Source organism: Syngnathus typhle, linkage group LG5 (genome assembly GCF_033458585.1).
Source record: "Syngnathus typhle isolate RoL2023-S1 ecotype Sweden linkage group LG5, RoL_Styp_1.0, whole genome shotgun sequence".
Classification (NCBI taxonomy): Eukaryota; Metazoa; Chordata; class Actinopteri; order Syngnathiformes; family Syngnathidae; genus Syngnathus; species Syngnathus typhle.
In genome coordinates this window covers 8,618,246-8,637,965 of record NC_083742.1, presented here as the reverse complement: position 1 = coordinate 8,637,965, position 19,720 = coordinate 8,618,246, and the positions used below count along the sequence as shown (strand labels likewise).

The window sequence follows — 19,720 nt, the reverse complement described above, 5'->3', positions numbered from 1 at the left end:
AACAAATCAGATTATTTTAAACTGCTCTGTAATTACGTGGACCTTGTTTGTCTCTTTTGTGATATACTGTACCTCGATTTGCCCAGTGCCCCGCTCCGCCTTTGTTATTTTCCAATCAACTGTACAGTAAATGTGAGGTGAATTTAAACAGAGACAAATTTACACAGCAAAACTCCACCGCCGTCCAGGCAGCACAAAAGTCTGTCACCAACCTTAATGTGAGCGTGTGAGATGGCCCGTGTATGATCCGACTGTATGTATGAACATGTTTTGGATTTACAAATTCAAAGTCATGTGGGGGGCCTCCTGAAGGGCAGCAGCAGGCGGACTGAAAAATGTGCTCAAGTCTACTCTTGCTCATGTGTCCTACGTCTGCAAAGTGACAAAATGCTGATCAATGCTGTTTCTTTTTAATAAATCGAATATTTTATCAGACTGTCGTTGCTGTTTCGTTCACCTTGACATCAAGTTAAAAGAGAAGGAAATAATTCTCGCTTGTTTTAAATTCTGAAAATCCCCAGTTTGTTTTTAAAGAAGTCCCTGAGGAGCCAGTCACTGCTAAATCCGGCATGCTTTTGTTTGTCCAGGTGTCTCGTTCTGCCCCAACAGCTGTGAAAATGTCTCTCATGCCACATATGCTAGAAAAGGTGATGAGAAACTGAACAAGCAGCTGCACAAAGAGAACTGAATCCTCATTGCAGCGCACCCGTGTTTTTGTGACTTTTTGTCTGACTTGAGCTGTTCTGTGTATTAAAATTAAACAACCCCCAAAAAAAGAAGGCACTGCATGAAAATGTTTATATATATTTATATAATTTCTACAAACCATAACATTTATAAGTTAATAAATTTGCTTAGGAAGTGCATCATTTCAGATCAGTCTTAACTTGACGAGCTTGAAGGTGGAAGTGTACTTGAGTTCAGTGTCAGTTTGGCCTCATAGGTAGTAGAGGGTCACAAAAGGTGCGTGTAGGAGACCAACCCCGCTGCTTTCGCAGAGCACACCGACTCCGGCCCGACTGCAGCCTAAGGCCAAGCCCTGCTCCCCCCACACGACTCCACCATTGTCCTGGAGATCCACTGAAGCCAGCTTTTTATGCAAGGAGGAAAGCATGACCTTCCGCATGTTCACCAAGCGGCGAGCTCCTCCGGGACCGCCCGCTGCCTCTTGAAGACTCTGAAAAAGGAACAGCAGATCCACTCGCAAGTCCACAGTGGTAGCGTGGGATCTTGAAATAAACCTAAAAGAGGAAAAACATATGTTACAAATCCCATGAAAACATTGCAATGAACGGGAGATTATAATAAGGGTTGAGATGTTACCTTGTTGGAAGGTTGCTCTTTGCCATGGAAAAAAGCACAGGATGGATGTCCACCTGTTGCGGATTTGTCAACTGGAGGTGAAGCTCAGCTCTCCTTATGCTCAATGATAAGACCTCCCTGGTGAGGAGCAACTCTACATCCGAACCTGAAGACAAGGAGCAAATGCGCAACTGTTTTATGGAACAGTCAAATCTTTTCAGCATTACTCTCAACCCAGTAGATGAGAATCTCATCCTGGAGGTGATGTTTTCACTCCTAATCTTTTGTTAATCTGTCAGCGGGATAGCTCAACAACTCTCGGAGAGAACATTAAGCCTGCTGAGTGTCCATTTGTATGCAGATATCATTGTCTCTTCTGCACAACTGAATTAATCAAGCCATTAATGTACCTTTGCAAGACCAACTTGACCAAATGCTAAATGAGAGCTTGCAAGGTCACTTGCCGTTCTTTCAAATGGCTGTTTGGGTTTCATATGTTTGCTCCAGTGTTTTTATTTTTCATTTTGCTCATTTTATTTAGCCCCACAGTTGTTTCAAAGAAGCATATGTCAAAGTGGCCCACTGGTCAGGGTGGCGTTACTTTCTGCAAATCCAAAAGTGGATTATTCAGAGAAAATAAATCCTGGCTCTGCAACAAAATGGAAATAAACTTTGACATAAGGGGTGAGAAAAGTATGGTCCGGGGACCACATGTGGTCCACAAACCATTTATATTAGCAACAGTATTTTTTTTTACGTTAAGCAAGCCATTTACCCTACAATTTGAAAAAATATATATCTAATTGACAAAATAAATGCCTTTTTCTTTGTTTAACTCATTCAGTATTTGATTTATTGCATGGGGTGTCAAACTCATTTTGTCACAGGCCACATCGTTATGTTTTCCCTAGGGGCGTCTTCATGACAATACAAACGTCACCTCACCGTATTATTTCATATACATAATTGATAAGGCGATTGATTGTGTCAATAATGAATTGAATTTGAGAACATAAGTCATTGAAAATTGGTGAAAAACAAATGCTTGTAATATATGTTAAAAGTGAAGAAAAATTACATGCAAAGAACAAGAAACATTAAGCCCAGTCAAATAATTTTGCATGCATGTGCGTTTAAATTTCGAATTAAATTTTTACTAAAGGCGGAGAAAAAGTTTCTTTTATCCCGTCTCACCTCGTCTTAAACGGCTCTGAAGCCCTTTGACGTTCCTGCAGTCGAGTCCGTCCTGACAGCACCGGTAGACCCGCCGCACGAAGCTGAAGAGGGGCTTCTCTGGAAACACCAAGCCCCAGGAAGCTCCAGAAGACAAAGGCCTGACAGTGAGGCGCAACACGGTCGAATTGGGCCGGGGACTACGATGCGGGCTTTCCTGCCAAGCTGCCGTTAGCTCCGCGCAGCGCTCCCGGTGAGCCTCCGCGGCGCCTCGCCTCCAGCGCCTCAGGAGGTCCGTGCGTAAAGATGGTCTTGGGGACCGAGTCGACATTCCCGGTGAGGCTTCCACGAATCCATGCGCATCCAGTGCGCGGCCCCGTACTCCGATATCGTTGGTAATCATCGCGATAAGAACCAAAGCAATCCAAGGGTAGGAGCGTGTCGAGGCCATGGTGATGTTTCTGTATCCAAACTGCAACTTCTCTCCTCCGCTGGCTTGGGCGCCTGCTTTATGTCCCTCCTCACAATGGGAACAACTTTCCACTTTAGAATTTGAATCCTGACCCTCGATCGTCCCGATCCCTGCCCCTCTTTTTTGTTCGTACCCACTTGACTCCCGCTGCTTTCTTTTAACGCGCTTGCATAATGATGGCGCCCCAACGAGCGCCAACCCCATCCATTCATATTCAGCTACTTAACTAATGACTCCAATTACTCCATATTTGTTGGTCAGCGGTGACGTTTTCTGGATTTGAGTTTTGTTTTTGTTTTTTTACTTTAATTCCTACTTTTATTGAATATATCTTCTCCACTTTGTCAACATATGCGAGCTCCTTTTCTTGACCTCCACTGAAGGACCATGAACCGAAATTAATTTTGGAAAAGCAATATATTCTCCAACCATGGCATTTAAATGAATTGATTGATGTATATTGTGTCATGTGTCGGTATAAAAACAACTATCTTGCGCTTTACATAAATTAACCATATACATTTAAAAAACTAAGATTGCTATCGTTAATTAGTTGAACACTTTTTAGCAACTCGGAATGATTAGCAACCAGTACAGGATGTACATCATGTCTTGCAAATGGGTTTTTATGGCATAAAAGCTGAAATGATGCGCTTAAACATGAGACGTCACGTGACTGCTTTCATCACAGTAAGTTCATTAAAGAACCTATTTAGTGTGGTTTTCGTTGTACTGTGGAAACATCCTCTTTTCTGTTAACATACTAAATATAAGAGTTGAATTAAAACTTCCCAGTGTGTTTTTACACAACCAGCTCTACTTAAGTGCCATTACCTTTGCAATAGTTGTGATGAATTTACCAAACACCATCAAAAGCCGTGTGGCTAATTTCAATAGTGTCTCTACAAAAACAATTACATTTTGGGAATTAATGTCATCAATGTATTGATGAGACAAGTCTAAATGATCTCTCATCAAAAATCAAGAAAATGTGTCAAATTCGCTCAGTGTTGATGAATCAAAACTCATGATCATAAATGGACCACATGTAAAGTACAACTACAATAATTGAAATTGTGACTCACAGACTACAAATGTTTAATATTATTTCCAGTGCAAAGCATTGTCTAATGAGACGAGTGAGAGTTGTAAGAAATACAGTGGGCACTTGTGCAAACACGTGACATTCAGGTTTACTAAAAGACAAAAAGCTTAGAATAAAAATAAAATACTGCGCTGTCACATCAGAGTAGGTTAACGCCGTGTTTGAGCAGTCTGTGCCGAGCCTTGCTGGGCAAGGAGAATGCACTGTCCTGGTAGTTGGGGATGCCTGAATTCCTTGGCGTAACGCCGTGCTGCAGGAAAAAGGTCTCGTGGGCAGCGTTGCGAGCGCCGTACACAGCGGTAGAGGCGTTCCTGCAGTGGCATGAAGGACAAACGAGAGATGAGCATCACTTTGGGAAACTTGTGTTGTGATGATAGAGTGGATGACAGATCCTTTACCCTGCCCCCCACCCTCTGTGAAAGGAACCACGAGAGGCCCCCACCCCCACCGCTCTAAAGCACCACCATCACAGTCACTGGCATACTGACCTGATAATAGCCTCCTGCAGAGTTTCAGTGTTACAGAAATGCGAGTGAAGGAGTGATGTGGCTCTGACAAAAGGACGCTCGGGGGCTGTCCCTGGTCGCCCAGACAGGTTGGCTGCAGAGACACACAATAATGGTGTCAGTGCTACATTCACCTGGACTGACGCACAAAAGAATGCTGATAACGGTCCTGAGGGGCACAAGCTCTCTTAGCAACATTTACAAAGGGAAAATGAGGACACCTCACTTGTTAGTGTGCTCTCCGCGCAGTCGAAGTGGGCGAAGATGTAGGGTCCCGCGGTGCCCGGCGCCACTGGAGAGATGCTTCTGAGATGGGCCTCCAGTCCGTTTAGCGACGCCAAGCAGCTGTGATACTGGATACAAACCATAAATGCGAAGCTGACTGGCTGACAAAACCCATATATTAGCATCACAAAGGCAGGTTAGAGCACTCGCGTACTTTTCAAAAGCGCCAGCTGCAATTTTGAAATTCAAATTTGAAGGATTATACCAGGATTATAAATGTGACATATCATTAAAGAGTCTTTATCTTTCGCTCTGTCAGAGAGGTCATCAACTTTGAATGTGACAGGTTCCGACAATAATGGTGGCTTACTGATTTCATAAATATGATAATGAAATGAACATTCTTGTTTTTTTTATATGCCAAAAAACCTTGACAACACTGCCAACATATTTTTTAACTCTCTCTTAACATCAGAAAAAAAACTGAGTGCCAGCCAATTCAGAGCGTTACAACTGATTCTTCGAGGCTCAGTGTGTTTTTTTGTAAATACAGAAAGTACCAAAGTGAAATAAGTATTATTATGATATATTATCACACAATGTTACGACTGATTCTTCAAAGGTCAGTGTGTTTTTTTGTAAATACAGAAAGTACCAAAATTAAATATTATTATTCCAAAATATTATCACACAAAAATGTGTTTCTACTTGATTTCATTTTTTTAGTGAACAGCAATAGAATATGATGCGTTGGTTCCACAAATCACCAATTGTAAAAAAAATGGCAAAAAATAATGATTTTATGGAACAATATAGTATTTTACGCACACCAGTGACTTTTATGCAAATCATTTTGCCTTGAATGATACCTCAAGAGCAGTCCTTTTCTTCTTTTGCCAATCACTTTTTCACACTCACACCTACGTAAAACTTGGAGTGGTCAATATCATGCGTATTTTTGTGGGAATGTGGAAGGAAATGCATGCAGGCATGGAGAGAACATACAAACTCCACACAGGAAGGCCAGAGCCAGAATCAAACATTGCACCTGTGAACTGTGTGGCGGATGTGCTAACTAGTGCGCCCTAAAACAGTCTAAAGATACTAAATATGAAATAATCACAGCAACTTGTCTTGTCAAGAATATATGCGCCAGTATCGTTTGTGACACGGGCAAAAAGGCTTAATGTGTCAGAGACCCTGTGTCAGACATACAGCTGAAATTAGTTGCTCCTTACCACTTCCTCCATGGCACCTTGGTCACATAAGAAGTGAGGCTCCACCAGCAGGGCCAGCACAAGACCTTTGACCCTGTGCAGGTACAGTGTCATGGGAACCAGGGGGGTTTCATCGGGCGTGACAGACATTGTCTTGGTTCCACTCGCACCTCTGTTGGGCCCTTCTAATATGCAATTGCGTGAGTCCTGATTGCAGTGCTCTGTCTCTCCAGAGTCAAATACTGTCTCACAACACGTGCCTCCATCCTCTCCACTGAGGTGCGAGGTTGCGTTGTGCTCCAAGTCTTCTCCTTCCCCCCCGCTGCTGTGAAAACTATCATAGGTGGAACTTTGTAGAACTTCCTCCTCAGTTTCATGGGAGGCCTCTTCATTTGGTCTGGATCGGATTGGATTAGTGGCACGCTGCGTTGGAATCGTGTCCAAATCAGAGTTGTCCGATGCAGACAGACGAGGACTCACGTTTCCTTTTTGGGTGGAAGTTGGATCTGAAGGTACAGACTCAGAAGAGGCCGTATCGGATGGGGTCCTTGACAAGGTCTGACATTGCGAAGTGTATTTCATCGGTGTAAACTGGGACCTGGAAAGAATGATGAGTTTTTTTCTGGACTGTCAACCATTAAGGCAGTTCACACCTGTCAGGTCTGGTAATATTAAGTGGCGCAATAGCTTTTGTGACATTTGTAATTTGTGTAGACTTTAAAATAATCACATGACACACTTCAGTGTGAAATTAACAAAATTATAAAATATTATATATAACCCACAATATACAGTCAAACCTCGGTTTTCAACCACAATCCGTTATAGAAGGCGAATCGGTCAAAATCCGAATCTATTTTAACTTAAATCCGTTCCGAGACAAAAAAAAAAAAAAAAAACGCCTTTATGTCAGCGCGAATTACAAGCTTAGATTGACGTTGGCTAATTTTCTGCAGAAAACCTGATGAGCTCTCACTGCACACAATGTGCCACGGCTCACGGCTTGAGAACTACTGAAGAAAACAACTAAAATGTGTTGTGTGTTACAGTACCATGAATCTCTGTCCACAGGAGCAGACTGCAGGTACTGAAGTTCAAACATGGTGAGGAACACAGAAGTAGAGCTGACAGCATCACCGAAGAAGTTGGATGGACTCAGGCCTTTGGGCGACTGTGCCTATATAGAAATGGAAAACACAAGTTTACCCCCTTCTTTGTTAGAAAAGTCGACTAGACGGAATACAATCGGTACTGCTCTGCAATTGTCATATAAAGAGGGAAAGCGGGAGAAACAATAAACCAAGGGTATCAAACTCATTTTTGTTGCAGGCAACATTGTGTGTGATCAAATTATATTATGGCACACGTGCAACAAATTGATCATTTTGTAATCAGACAGCGGTAAATAATTCCTTGCGCAACTATTTTTCAATATATTTTAAAGGGGGATTAATAAAAAAAAAAAAAATCCCTAATCCTAACAATAGCAGCCAATGAACGTGGGTGTGTTACCCACTATTTCACTCCTCCCACTGCAATGTCAACTAATGAAATAGTGATTCATTCACCTTGAAGTTTTCACTCTCATGAACCATAATCTTCATGGTAACATCTGGGGACATCTGTGTGCTCACCACTCTATGGAGGAGAGATAGCAGAATAGGTTTATGACAAAAAATCAAAATGGACAGCATATCTAGAGGAGACACCCACTCTATAAAATTAGGGATGCTCAGCTTTCAGGGAAAATTTTAGTATGAATCGCAATTGCATAATGACTTGAATATGATAACTGAATTCGGATCTATTATCTTTTGTGAATTTCGCTGTTCCGATTCTTGTAAGTGAGGGAGTGCAAAAACGATTTTACTCAAATAACCCCACACCACAGTCAGCCTACCTTCCTCTAAAAAGAATACAGCCTGCTAACACTAGGGGGCAGCAGCGCTGGCAGGCCTGAAGAATGAGGGCAGCCTTGAGCAACAGAAGCGGGTCAACCTGAGGATTAAAAGTACTGTTCATCACCAGATACTAGCAAAAAAAAAACTCAAGTGAAACAATCATGCAGTCTGCAGTGCAATAATGTCAACATTGAGGACAAGATGTGAGCCATGTTATTAGATTACATCATCACATACCACATATCATGTGAGGCTTCTCAGAGCCAGTTTTGCAAAACCTTGTGCCGTGGCCATGTGTAACCCATGAGCAAAAATTTGCATGGCACAATTCAGTCTGTATCAGCCATGATAAATGCAGAAGTGTGTATTGGTATTGCGCAATGACACAGGATATTGAGACAGTCATATCCTGTTTCTGCAGCAGCAATACGGTTCGAATGCATCAACATTCGACTTTCACTGCACATTTGTTCTTTTTTTTCATATTTTTGGGGCACTCCAGCTTTCTCATCCTACATTCCAAAAACTTTTGCATTTTGGGTTCATTGAAGACTCAGGCAAGTCCAGATTTGGTACTAAAGAGCTCCCTAACCAGCCTGTTTTAGGTGTACTGCAGGTATATTACAGTAGGATGAGTCTAAAACAGGCTTGAGGGGCTCTCGAGAACTGGACTTGACCATCCCTGCTCTAAACTGTAATTTTGAATGTGAGTGTGAATAGTTATTTGGCCATTTTTGTCTACAGTTTACCATAAACTGTGAAGACAGTTGGAATAGAAAATGAATGGATGCATGAATCTTACATTTGTCAACTCAATAGTGGTCAAGGAACTAAAGACGTGATGAAGCTCAGAAGGTCCAGCGAGCAAGTATGACAGGTATCGTGACCACCGAGCAGCCAAGCTTTCCTGACTATTAAACTATGGAGACACACACAGACATTGATTACTTATTAGTGTGGCTTCATCTGGCCTAAACACTATTAGAAGCCCAAACAGACATTTGTAACCGTATTGGATGAAAATGAAATTGGTTACATATATTTGCAATAGTTTATTAATGTCATCGCGTTACTCTAGTCGAAAGTGCTTCCAGCATGTGGAATGTTGGATTTTTTTTTGTCCAAACAGACAAACAATGTGCTGCCATGTTAATCTAATCTACCCAGTTTCGCGTGTGCGTTAGGCTCACAAAAAGGGCTGCTCGAAGACAGTACCTGGTAGCTCTGCCGAACAGAGCCATTGTAGAAACAAAAGAGGTTTATTATCTTATCCAGTAGCTCACAGACACTAACAGTGGGAGTTTCCATGGAGCAGCCCAGCGCCTGAAGGTGGAAAAATAAGAAGAAGGTCATCTCAGACTAAGAACTATCACACACACACTCACCCAAAAGAAGTCCTCTTTCATATGGATTGCAAATTTGTGGCGACGCAGCCTCAGAAGGCGCACACGGGAGGAAGAAAGCTCCGAAATGCAACGGCCCACCCCGGCAAGTTGACCACAAAGTAGCTCTTGCTTATCGATGGGGGTCTGCAGCAAAGAATTGTACAAGTGTTATTATCATCATCCTTAATATGATCAAATTCAACCACATTAGGCAAGACTTTTCCAGGAGTCAAACCTCTTCCGGATAGAAGTAACAGATCCCCTTGCTGGTCGGATCTCCCTCTCCCTTCACCTTGGAGCCATCATATAGTAAAAAAAAATGACACCTGCAAAAGTCAAGGGTAAAAATGTGAAATGAAAAAAAGGAAAGTTTTATTTTTATCTAACAAGAATTTCTGATAATGTTATAACAACTAACAAAATCTGCATTGTTAAATTTAATTGGTTAATTTACAGAAGATTAAAGCAATGTACAGTATTCCAAATGTATGGCAACGTGGGTAGAGACAAAAAAGTGAAAAGGTAGAACAGACCGCCTCACCCTCTGGAGTCTGGCGGAATAAATTCTGCCATGGTCCAAACTGATGTATTATGCTGTCATTAGTAATCTCAGGTCTCGTCTCCCCTACCAAAACACAAAACAGCGGAGTTGTCCCAGCTCGCGTCAGATCATCAAAACGCTGCCCTGGAAATCCAAGGATGAACTCGGAATGCGAGAAAAGACAAGTTTTTATACAGCCACGTCGAGTATTTTCAGGTTTGTTGTGGTCACTCCACCGGTGGGGAGAAACGGTTTGACCCGAGAAACATAACTACAGGAATGCAAACCAGTCACACGCGAAAAGAGTCATGTGAAAGTATGGCAAGTTGTGAGGGACAAAATCGTGCTGCGTTGTGTAATACGTTGAATGATATTTTGTAGGGTGTAATTATAACAATGAAAGTAATAATGAATATAGTAATAGTGGCAGACTGACAGTACAGTACATTTAACGTTACGTGATGTATGTCAGAAATAGGGTATGATTCGTACATGTCCCGATGGAGGAAGGTAAAAGACGCACCAGAAAACTGCACATGCGTTTGAGAGGCACCCATACGTAAAGAAATGCTTTTGTTGTAATAATTGTTAAGATATTTTAATGAAACAGTATGTTTATTATGGTAGTATTTGCATGGATGTAACTGCACCGCATCAAACGTGGTACAGTGGTTGCTTTACACAATGTCATGGCACATTAGCCGTAAACTATTTAGTATCACTTAATTGGTCTGATTTTTTTTTACTTAGACTGTATCTTTGTGCACCTATCCATCCCCGCAAAAGCTAAACAATTCCATGCTTCTCCACTAGATGGGAGAAGGAACTGGTCACCAGCCCTTATCAATTTGTTACATGCTTATATTACCTTTGTAATGGTTTTAATTTATAACAATGAATGTGTACATTTTTAAATGATCATTGTCCCACTTTCACTTGCCCCAAGTATAAATGACTGAGCTATTTTTGGAACAGGCCCTGGGGTACTAACGCGGTCCTTGGGGGAGACATGGTGCTTATAGCACCGTTTTGAGGACCTTTGAACTAACTATCTATTATGTTCAACTACACAGACCGGATTTTACACTAAGTCAATTTGAGTAAATTGATAAGACCTCATTACTTTAGTATATATGTATACGTTTTGGGAACATATTGTTTGGTGGTGTGCTTTGATATTTTCCTAGTAGAAAAGTTCAAGTTAGGTGTATTCTATCATTATTTGATATCAATGAATCATTGAAGGTAATTTCAAGAGAGCTTTGAAATCCATTTTTTCAATCACAGATGACTTATTTGGGGCTAGTGACGTAGCGGATCCTAATGGGTGAAAGTGAGCTTTACCTATAAACTACACAAAGAAGAAATACACAAAATTGAGCTAAGTTACTTTATTTCAGTTTTATTTTGCTTAACAGTACAGAGCAAAGAATTGCCGGCTCAGGTTCTTCGTGTTCGGAGGTCAACACAGAAGAAAGGTAAATTGTAAATGAGTTTGTGTGGTCCTGGAGAGAAAAACCTACTGAGGGAAATCTGGTCCCTACACAAGTTATGAGGTTTGGAAAGAGGGCCTACTCATCGTGACCCTCATAGCCATCAGGAAGGGCATTCACGTGGGGATTGTGGAAGAGCGATTTGTTGCCATCTCCCCAGGGGAACCGCTGTTTACAAACAAAATATAACAATCAGAGACATAAAATAAATGCCATTCAAGTAAACGCAGACGGATTATTTAAACCTAACCTTGCTCCGAATGCGGAGGTGGGAATAAGGGATGAACTCAGGCTGTTCGTGGCTGTGTTGTTGCTCCTTCAGGTACATGTTAACCATGCACACCGCAACGCCAGGAAGGGCAACCACAAAGGTGAGTATCTTCCATGTCCTCGCTGGAGAGGTGGAAAATCAGACTCAGAGGATGGGATATTCACATTATTTGATCCGCTACCATGATTGACAGTGCTATGTTAACATTCATGTAAAACATGGTCCAGTGTGTGACATGTGAGGACAAACTTGAACGTGTGCAAAACCATGTCAAAATGATATGTGCAGACTCAAAATGTAATTACTGTAACATTTTTCCCCCCAGTCAGATTGTTTATTCAAAAATGAACACTCTCCAACTGACATTGCATTACATCCGAGGGAGCCGCTGTCCTGCCTGTTTTAAACTTTTCCATCCTAAACACACCGATTTAAATGATCAGCCCATCAGCAGCTCTGTAGGAACTTGATAACAACACTGATCATTTCAATATGCTATGTGACGGAGGGACACTTGAAAAACAGACAGCACAGCCGCTCCCTAGGACCAGTCTTGGTTTCCCCTGCATTAAGACATTATTCAGGAATTGGTCATTTGATATAGGTATTCAGACTGCTTTCAAAGCAGTTCGTTAGAAGAAAACGATACTTACACTACTGGAATCTTGGTCTTGACTGATAATGCTGGTTTAATGTTAATCAAACTGAAATTTCAAATGTTATTATACACAATGTTATTGTGTGAATGTTTGTTCAGTATACCATGTATTAGATGTACAGGCCAAAGATTTACTTACACATAAGACACCTTAACATAGTATTTTGTCATTCAAGTTTGTGATTTTAACGAATAAATGTATCGCATAATTGCATCTTCGCCCAACTTGTCCTGCATGTTGTCGAGTCAAGGATATCAAGCCAATGCTAGGGCTAACGAAACTGACGCCAAAGCAACAAGGTCACTGTGAAAGCGTTGTCTTTCCTCGTAAATCCTGAATGGTATTGAATCAACGTGGAGTCTTTCTGGATTGTCAGACTCACCAGCTTGCTCGCCATGACCAGCAGCGGCAGCAGAAAGCTGACGACGGGTCTGGGTCAAAGAAGACCTCAGCAAGGCTTGAGTCAGTCGTCCGACGGCCGCCATCTTCGTTTCAAATGGGTTCAAACACACCGGAAAGACGTGTAAATGAAGAATCACGTGACAGGAATTTTATTTTCGGAACACAGAAAACACAGATCGTTTTTGTTTTATGCCATGTATATTTTGTAATTTTTCATTTATTATTTTTGTAGTAAGTGGCTTTGGCTTTTCCCCGCCTCCATTACGCGTTAGGTTTTTCTTAATGTAAATAAAGGTGATTAATCTAAAGGAAATCACAATCCTGAATGACTATTTTTTGTTAATCAGACACACTTAGACGCATTTGAATATCGGCACAATTAGTTAAAATAATTAAATGTTTTATCACAATTACTAGATTTAAATTATTATTCTCTGCTTTTTGTTGGCGGTTGCAAACCAGATACTGCCATCTACTGGACAGAAACCTGGAACTGATTACATCAGTTAAAAAAGTTTGATAATACTATAATATACATAAATATAAATAATATAAATAAAACGAATAAGCGTCAAAATATTTTACCATGACTTGTGACCGACTCAAAAAACACAGACTAATCGATACTAGCTGGCTTTATATAAAGGGGGAGGACTTCAGTGAGTTCATGGTGAGTCAACCTCTGAGAGATTTGAGCTTGCAGATCAGAATGTGACTTTGCACAAAGGTAGAATACCCATGCAATCAAATGTCTTAATTATTCTAGTGGTCTCTCTGTTTTACAAATATGTCATTTGTCATTTATAGGTATGAAGAGGATATTGGTATATACCCTCTATGGTATCCTTGTGGCCCTGCTTTTAATTCAGCTAATGGTAACTGGGATCAAATGTATGTTTTATAAAGTCATTGGCATTCAGTGTTGGCAATTTCATACATTATGAAATGGTGGTCTTATGGTTTCTTCTGTCTTAAGTCTCGCAGTTAAACACGGAAATCACTGACATCAAACTAAACCTAAAAAAAAACAGCCATCAAGCCTCGGGTAAGAAAAGTAAAGATGGACTTGAGATGCAAGATTGTTGCAACGCTGTAAGTAATTTTTATTTGTTTGTATTTCCTCCCAATCAAAGGTGACGGGACAACTATACAAGATGTTCATTTGGAAAAACATGTCCCAGTTAGAGGTAATCAATATGGCGTGATCCAAGCTTCAAACCCAGGACCTCTCGAGATGTGCCAACCACTGGACCCCGTGATGCCTGGACCAAAATTCAAATTACTACATAATTTCACGAAACATTGTTTGACTTGGTAGTACTGCAGTCACTGAGCCCAATACAGCCTTGGTTTCTTCAACCATCCAGCCATTAGATCCTGCTATAAATTGCAAAGACAAAAGTGTTGCGAGTCTTGCGACACCTCCCCATCACCAATAGCAACTGAGGAATAAAAAGGGAAAATGTGGAATGGGTCCCTTTTGAAGCTACATATATTTGGTTATTATAACATACTAGATTTCCCTTTCTGTTACACTAGGTTGAACATTATCAGAAATGTTTAGTGGTGTTTTTTGGGAAGTCTTTGCTGTTTACACAGCTGTGTATCGAGCAAGACCAAAATGCAAAAGTGCCGTCGAATAGGATGGTGGTCAAAGAGGAAAAAAAAGTACTAACACATTGGAAAAGTCATAAGACTAAGATCCTTATGTCATTTGTGTTTACTTCTTAAATCATATGGCCAAAGGACATACAAACTAAAATAAGACCAGAAGTTAATCATTCAGTAGTTGATAATTATTTAATAGAATAATGGTGATAATAGTGATTTGCACTCATTACAGCTCAACAATTGAAAACATGTTTTCAATCATGCTTACTGTAATTATTTCAAAGGAAAGTGTTTGATTTGAATGTTGACAAGTACATAGTTGTATAAAATCCTCATGTTACAAAAAAAAAAAAAAAAAAAAAACAACAACTCCTCCCCATGTACTCCTTATCTCTAGCCCACCTCCTGGTCTATAAGTGCAAGCTGTGACAATGTTGCCTGTTTCTCTGCAGGCAACCATGAACCTGACAGCTCCTCTGCTGCTGCTGCTGGCCACCGGTAAGCCTGCTTAAAACACATACGGCACCACTTTGAAAGAACATACGTCTGTTTTACTTGATGCCGTTTACCAGCTTGTGGGATCAGCGGGGCTCGACTGCCCAAAGCCTTGTGGCAGTTTGCAAACATGATTAAGTGTGCCCAGCCAGGAGTTAACCCTCTGATGTACAACGGTTATGGTTGTTGGTGTGGCTTCGGGGGCACAGGAACACCACGGGATGACCTGGACAGGTAAGGAGCAGAAACCAAAAGCTGAATTTAAGCAGAGGTGTTCATTAGTTCCAGAAACTCAAAACCCTACCACAGTTTGAGTTTAGCCACATGTGCAACTAGTCAAGAACTGTTTACCTGCTTGAGTAGAAGCACCTGTGGCTAAATCTAAACTGTGGCATGGACTTGACAAACTGGATCTGGGTTTGATACCTCTGCATTCAAGTTGTGACAATGAAAAATGATCAAGTACTATTCTTTAATAAAGAAAATTCAAATCCACTCGTTTTAGGTGCTGTTATGCCCATGATAAATGTTATGAAAGCAGCAGAAAGAGTCCTGGGTGTGGGGGCATTGCTGATCTTCCATATGTCCTGGTTTATGATTTCTCCTGCTCAGATGACCAAGTTACCTGCTCAGGTGAGTCTGTGACCCAACTCAAGATTATTCTTACATTTAATATGCTAAGGAAAAACTGTAAATACGACAGGTTGAGTGATTAATGCAGAATTCAGCTAAATGTCATAATTGGCCACAACATCAACAATAATCATTAGGGCCCGATCGATATGGATGTTCTTTGTACAGAAAAATAATAGATTAATCCGCGATTAATTTACAAAATGTATCTATCCTAAATTATTTTTGCACTCAATGCCTTTCAATTATTTTGATTGTTTGCTATTATACATATTACCCACCAATAGTGGGAGTTAACTGTAAATACATTTTTCAAAAATATAACATCACTTTTTGATTCCCAGAATGCATTGCGTGGTGAAATGAATTTATTTGAATAATGGTCATGAGATTGTGTTACCAGCAGTTGAATGGGTGCCATATTGAACATTTATATTTGCTGTATATTGCTGACCTCCGGGCCAACAAACATTTTGCAAATATATAAAAAAATACCAGTTAAGTGACTTTTAGTCTTCATCTCTACTCAAATATTTCTTTACAGTTGTTCTGTTGGACCGTGTGCACTACTGCTATTCATAAACAGTTTACTTTGATATTAATGGAGGTACATGACGTACTGTTTCTGATGTGTCTCCGTAGCCACAAATGACAAGTGCCAGGCAGCCGTGTGCGAGTGTGATCGCGTGGCAGCTCATTGCTTTGAGCAGGCTGAATTCAACTCTGAAAACAAGGACCTGGATCCAAAAGTCCACTGTGTCAACTGAGTAACAATCAATAAAGAAGCAAGTTTGCACCACACCGTTCTTATCAAAATGCATATTTATTTCTTGTTCAGACAAACAAAATTAACATTTAGAAATGAATCAGGATAGATTAGGTGTACATATAAGCCTCCATACCACAAAAGCAATACAAATTTATAGCTTTGGTTTGAGACTCGAGGCAACTTGGACTCAATTTGGTTCATTGAGCCAAAAGGTTGTACAAAGGTTCTCATACTATCACACATGGATTTTAACACACCTAAAGAAAATGACATAGGAATGTTATTCAATCGATCGTCAATATGGCCAGACTTGTTTTTGTGCGCATTCCGCAAACAAACTTGTCAGATCATGCAAATGCACAAATCAAGATGTATCAGCCATTGGAAAAAAAAAACATCACTTTTACCCAGGATGCACAACCTATTGACATTATAGTTTTTTATAAAATCAATGTTTAACAATAATGACTTCAATTGGCTATTTGCTAATGAGCTGACTTATAAACCCTCGGCATTAACTGAAATGCTGTCAAAGGGATGCCTGTTTATGGTCAAATAAAGGAAAGGCATATGCACATTACAGCATGAGCTTTCATTTCAATTGAATTCAGATTCATCAACATACACACATCATTCATCCGACGGTGATTATACAGTATTCAAATTGTGTGTGGAGTTAAATAAAACAATCTATGCATCAATTTAAAAAATAAGGCCCATTGTAATTAAAATAAAAAAGAAAAGGAAATATCAAATTGTGAAAACAACATGAGATGGACACGGGCATTTAATCAGCAGCCACTACATCTTCATGACAATGCTCTCTGGCTATACGGGCTTATACAGAAGAGTAGTCACATACTTCTTTTTGTATCTGTGTGTTGCACTCAGAACCATTACGCCATCCTAGAACAAAACACAATGCATTTTATTTAGGAAAAGAGCCTCACAACAGGGATGCAATGATGATGTGGATGTTTGTGTTACCTTAATGGAGAGGGCATATAGGTGATTCAGCATCACGTGGTTGGGCTCAGGAAGCAGGGTTGGGTCACACTGAGAAGAGAAGATTGAAATGAGAGCATAATCCAATTGAGTTGGACATAACAAATGGTGATGGTGCAACATACTGAGATGCCCGTGTCTTTGTTGAGCAGCACTTGGAGCAAGTGTGGGGGTAAGATAGGCGGATGTTTGAGCTTGTCTTCTGGCTTGACGACGTAAGCGTCTTGTTGGTAGGGACCAGGAGGAGAACTGGAAAAGTCTGATTGGGGGGGAAAAAAAAAAAATAGCACACAAAGGACTTGATAGAAACAAAACTACAAAGTGACTATTACCGGAGATGTCTGCAGAATCTTGAGAGTCAATTCGGAGGGCATCAAAGACTTCAAAATCAGTTGTCTTCACCTGGATAGTGTTATTAACGGTTCCGGTTTTGGTTGTGATCACGGCCTGTATGAGCATATGGAGGAAATTACTGAAATGGAGTCAAAGTTTGAGTTTTCATGCTAATTGGATGTATATTGTGTACTATGTCTTGTCACCGTGGGATAGTGGGAACGTAATTTCGATTTCTTTGTGTGTTTGGCATGTGAAGAAATTGACAATAAAGCAGACTTTGACTTTAACTCATAGTATCCTTTTCATCCTTTCAAGTAATAAAATAAATGTAACGAAAATTAAAATACTGATTTAAAAAAATAATAAAAATAAAGTTCATTTCCTTACCCCTGTTGGATCTAATGTCCACTGTCCGTCTACACAAAATTTGTACTGGTGTTCTCCCTCGGGCAGGTCCATGATTGCCACAAAGTTGTTCTTGCTGAGTGAGAGATTACACGTTCATCAACAGATTAATTCAATAATATCTCATAAAGAAGTGGAAACGTTCACAGTGCCACCTTCTATTGAGAGGGATCTTGGTGGACCAGTTGTTAAATGAGCCAGACACAAAGACCTCTTTGGCGCTTCCGGCCCACCGGAACACCGTTGGCCTGGCAAGGGTCGGACATTTGTTTTCGCTCTCCAGGTCCTGCTGCCAGGCCAGAAACTCCTGCTCCTCCTGTGGTGCCTGGACCCAAGGTTGTTTCCATAATAATGAGAACATTAAAGAGCTAAACGCTACACACAGCGTTGTCATTGGCTTTAATTTTATTGCACAAACGTGTTACCTTTGTATCTTCCCTCTGGAATATATCCGCATCCTCTGTGCTGTCTATCAGGATGTTGGGACGCGCCTCCTTGCCTCTTTCACTCTGACTCCCGCTGGCTCTGTCACTATTGCTGTTCCCCATTTTAACAGCATCTAACACTGGAATACACAAACATTCATGATAAATACTCAATGACTACTTAATTCGATGAACTTTCACAATCCAATAAAATACAACAAGAACTTTATTGAAAAATCTACCATCACAAAAGGTAGCACCTTAATAAATTGACATTTTATTAGTGTCCCACAAGATCTTTTTTTCTCGCCTTGGCATAAAAATAAAGGGGGAATGAATATCACTGTAGAGTGCCTGATCCTGGACTGGCCACTAGGGGCGCTTTGAGACGTTCCTTCTGGCCTAACGCAACAACAATCGTGAACCAAGTAACGATATGTGCTAGTCTACTTAATATTGTTTGTTACCTACCTAAAGATTCTTAGTTGACGTCTGGATTTATGCAGTCTTGGGCCGAAGAGATTACGCGATCCTCTACAGGAGTGAATGGAGACGTGAAGTCCTTTTTTGACGTTGTTTCCGGTCTTTGAGCAGCACTTTTCTCGTTTTAAGAACCAAACAGACGTGCACCCAGTGTAGACCTAAAGTAACCTTAAAAAGTGATACGAGACGCTTTTTTCAGCCTTTCCTCTACTTCAATTATGCGCCCCGTGATCACGACTGTCGAGTACGGACTCGTTCCGTGGGGGGGACTTCATTTGCAGTTGTGTTCATATGCGAATACACGCCTCTTCCGCTGAGTTTGACTTTAACCCGATTTGTGCCGAGGTTCGATCCTTTGTACAATAATAAGTTGACTTTTTTTGGTTCATCGCACATGAAAACATGCAGCGTCATCACATTATTGTTTGTAATAATTTGAAGCTCTATGGGTTATACTTAGCCAAATGTGTTTTTAGTGCACAGTTCAAAGTTATTTTTACTTAACAAAGGGATTGTATTTATTTATTTGTTACATACACTTGTGATATATTATTCGTAAATGGCTTGAATTGAAGTTCTTGTTTTTGACAAATTTGCAACTATGTTTTTTCACCTTCTTATGTTGTACTTTCAAACACATTTCGAAACACGATTCACGAGTCAAATCAAATAAAAGAGTACAACTATCATGCAGTAGGTACATTCATTTGCTAATGGGACGCTACAGGTAATTACCAATGGCAGATTTAACCGGTAGCTTGTGGTGGGAAAATGTGGCTGACAACTGCACGAGCGCCTCCTCCCGCAATGCATGCACTCCGCCTCCACATGCAGGTGCTTCAGACATCTGCAGCCCAAATTCCTGCACATAGCGTTCTTGCAGTGTCCACCTACACCAGCATGTTA

General features: G+C 40.7%; 5 protein-coding genes across 8 annotated transcripts; 1 reads left to right on the top strand and 4 right to left on the bottom strand.

Moving 5' to 3' along the window:
• Positions 1 to 791: 791 nt before the first annotated feature.
• On the bottom strand, positions 792 to 3,123 carry si:ch211-170d8.2 (uncharacterized protein LOC571755 homolog). Its single transcript, XM_061278675.1, has 3 exons — positions 2,497 to 3,123; positions 1,324 to 1,468; positions 792 to 1,241 (listed from the first exon to the last, which is right to left on the bottom strand). The coding sequence occupies exons 1-3, from the start codon at positions 2,924 to 2,926 to the stop codon at positions 938 to 940; spliced, it is 879 nt and encodes a 292-aa protein (XP_061134659.1). The 5' UTR covers positions 2,927 to 3,123; the 3' UTR covers positions 792 to 937.
• Positions 3,124 to 4,015: 892 nt separating this feature from the next.
• On the bottom strand, positions 4,016 to 10,142 carry hps4 (HPS4 biogenesis of lysosomal organelles complex 3 subunit 2). Of its 3 annotated transcripts, none has more exons than XM_061279397.1 (12): positions 9,828 to 10,142; positions 9,522 to 9,612; positions 9,287 to 9,430; positions 9,117 to 9,224; positions 8,704 to 8,820; positions 7,901 to 7,998; positions 7,569 to 7,638; positions 7,053 to 7,177; positions 6,022 to 6,598; positions 4,780 to 4,911; positions 4,541 to 4,652; positions 4,016 to 4,363 (listed from the first exon to the last, which is right to left on the bottom strand). In XM_061279397.1, the coding sequence occupies exons 1-12, from the start codon at positions 9,857 to 9,859 to the stop codon at positions 4,029 to 4,031; spliced, it is 1,941 nt and encodes a 646-aa protein (XP_061135381.1). In that variant the 5' UTR covers positions 9,860 to 10,142; the 3' UTR covers positions 4,016 to 4,028. The 3 variants fall into 3 exon arrangements, with proteins under 3 accessions (XP_061135381.1, XP_061135382.1, XP_061135383.1); XM_061279399.1 differs by having other exon boundaries at positions 4,029 to 4,363; positions 4,785 to 4,911; XM_061279398.1 differs by lacking the exon at positions 8,704 to 8,820.
• A 1,061-nt stretch (positions 10,143 to 11,203) lies between these two features.
• Positions 11,204 to 12,766, bottom strand: LOC133154700 (cytochrome c oxidase subunit 6A, mitochondrial). The gene is made up of 3 exons (XM_061279605.1): positions 12,633 to 12,766; positions 11,571 to 11,713; positions 11,204 to 11,488 (listed from the first exon to the last, which is right to left on the bottom strand). Exons 1-3 carry the CDS (start codon positions 12,733 to 12,735, stop codon positions 11,399 to 11,401), a joined length of 336 nt encoding a protein of 111 aa, XP_061135589.1. The 5' UTR covers positions 12,736 to 12,766; the 3' UTR covers positions 11,204 to 11,398.
• Positions 12,767 to 13,809: 1,043 nt separating this feature from the next.
• pla2g1b (phospholipase A2, group IB (pancreas)) lies at positions 13,810 to 16,190 on the top strand. 2 transcript variants are annotated; one of them, XM_061279331.1, is made up of 5 exons: positions 13,810 to 13,839; positions 14,716 to 14,761; positions 14,836 to 14,992; positions 15,264 to 15,391; positions 16,034 to 16,190. In XM_061279331.1, the coding sequence occupies exons 1-5, from the start codon at positions 13,825 to 13,827 to the stop codon at positions 16,156 to 16,158; spliced, it is 471 nt and encodes a 156-aa protein (XP_061135315.1). In that variant the 5' UTR covers positions 13,810 to 13,824; the 3' UTR covers positions 16,159 to 16,190. The 2 variants fall into 2 exon arrangements, with proteins under 2 accessions (XP_061135315.1, XP_061135316.1); XM_061279332.1 differs by lacking the exon at positions 13,810 to 13,839 and having other exon boundaries at positions 14,695 to 14,761.
• A 5-nt stretch (positions 16,191 to 16,195) lies between these two features.
• On the bottom strand, positions 16,196 to 19,118 carry prkab1b (protein kinase, AMP-activated, beta 1 non-catalytic subunit, b). The gene is made up of 8 exons (XM_061279330.1): positions 18,803 to 19,118; positions 18,332 to 18,471; positions 18,062 to 18,231; positions 17,889 to 17,982; positions 17,498 to 17,612; positions 17,291 to 17,424; positions 17,148 to 17,216; positions 16,196 to 17,066 (listed from the first exon to the last, which is right to left on the bottom strand). The coding sequence occupies exons 2-8, from the start codon at positions 18,452 to 18,454 to the stop codon at positions 16,989 to 16,991; spliced, it is 783 nt and encodes a 260-aa protein (XP_061135314.1). The 5' UTR covers positions 18,455 to 18,471; positions 18,803 to 19,118; the 3' UTR covers positions 16,196 to 16,988.
• Between the last annotated feature and the right edge of the window lie 602 nt (positions 19,119 to 19,720).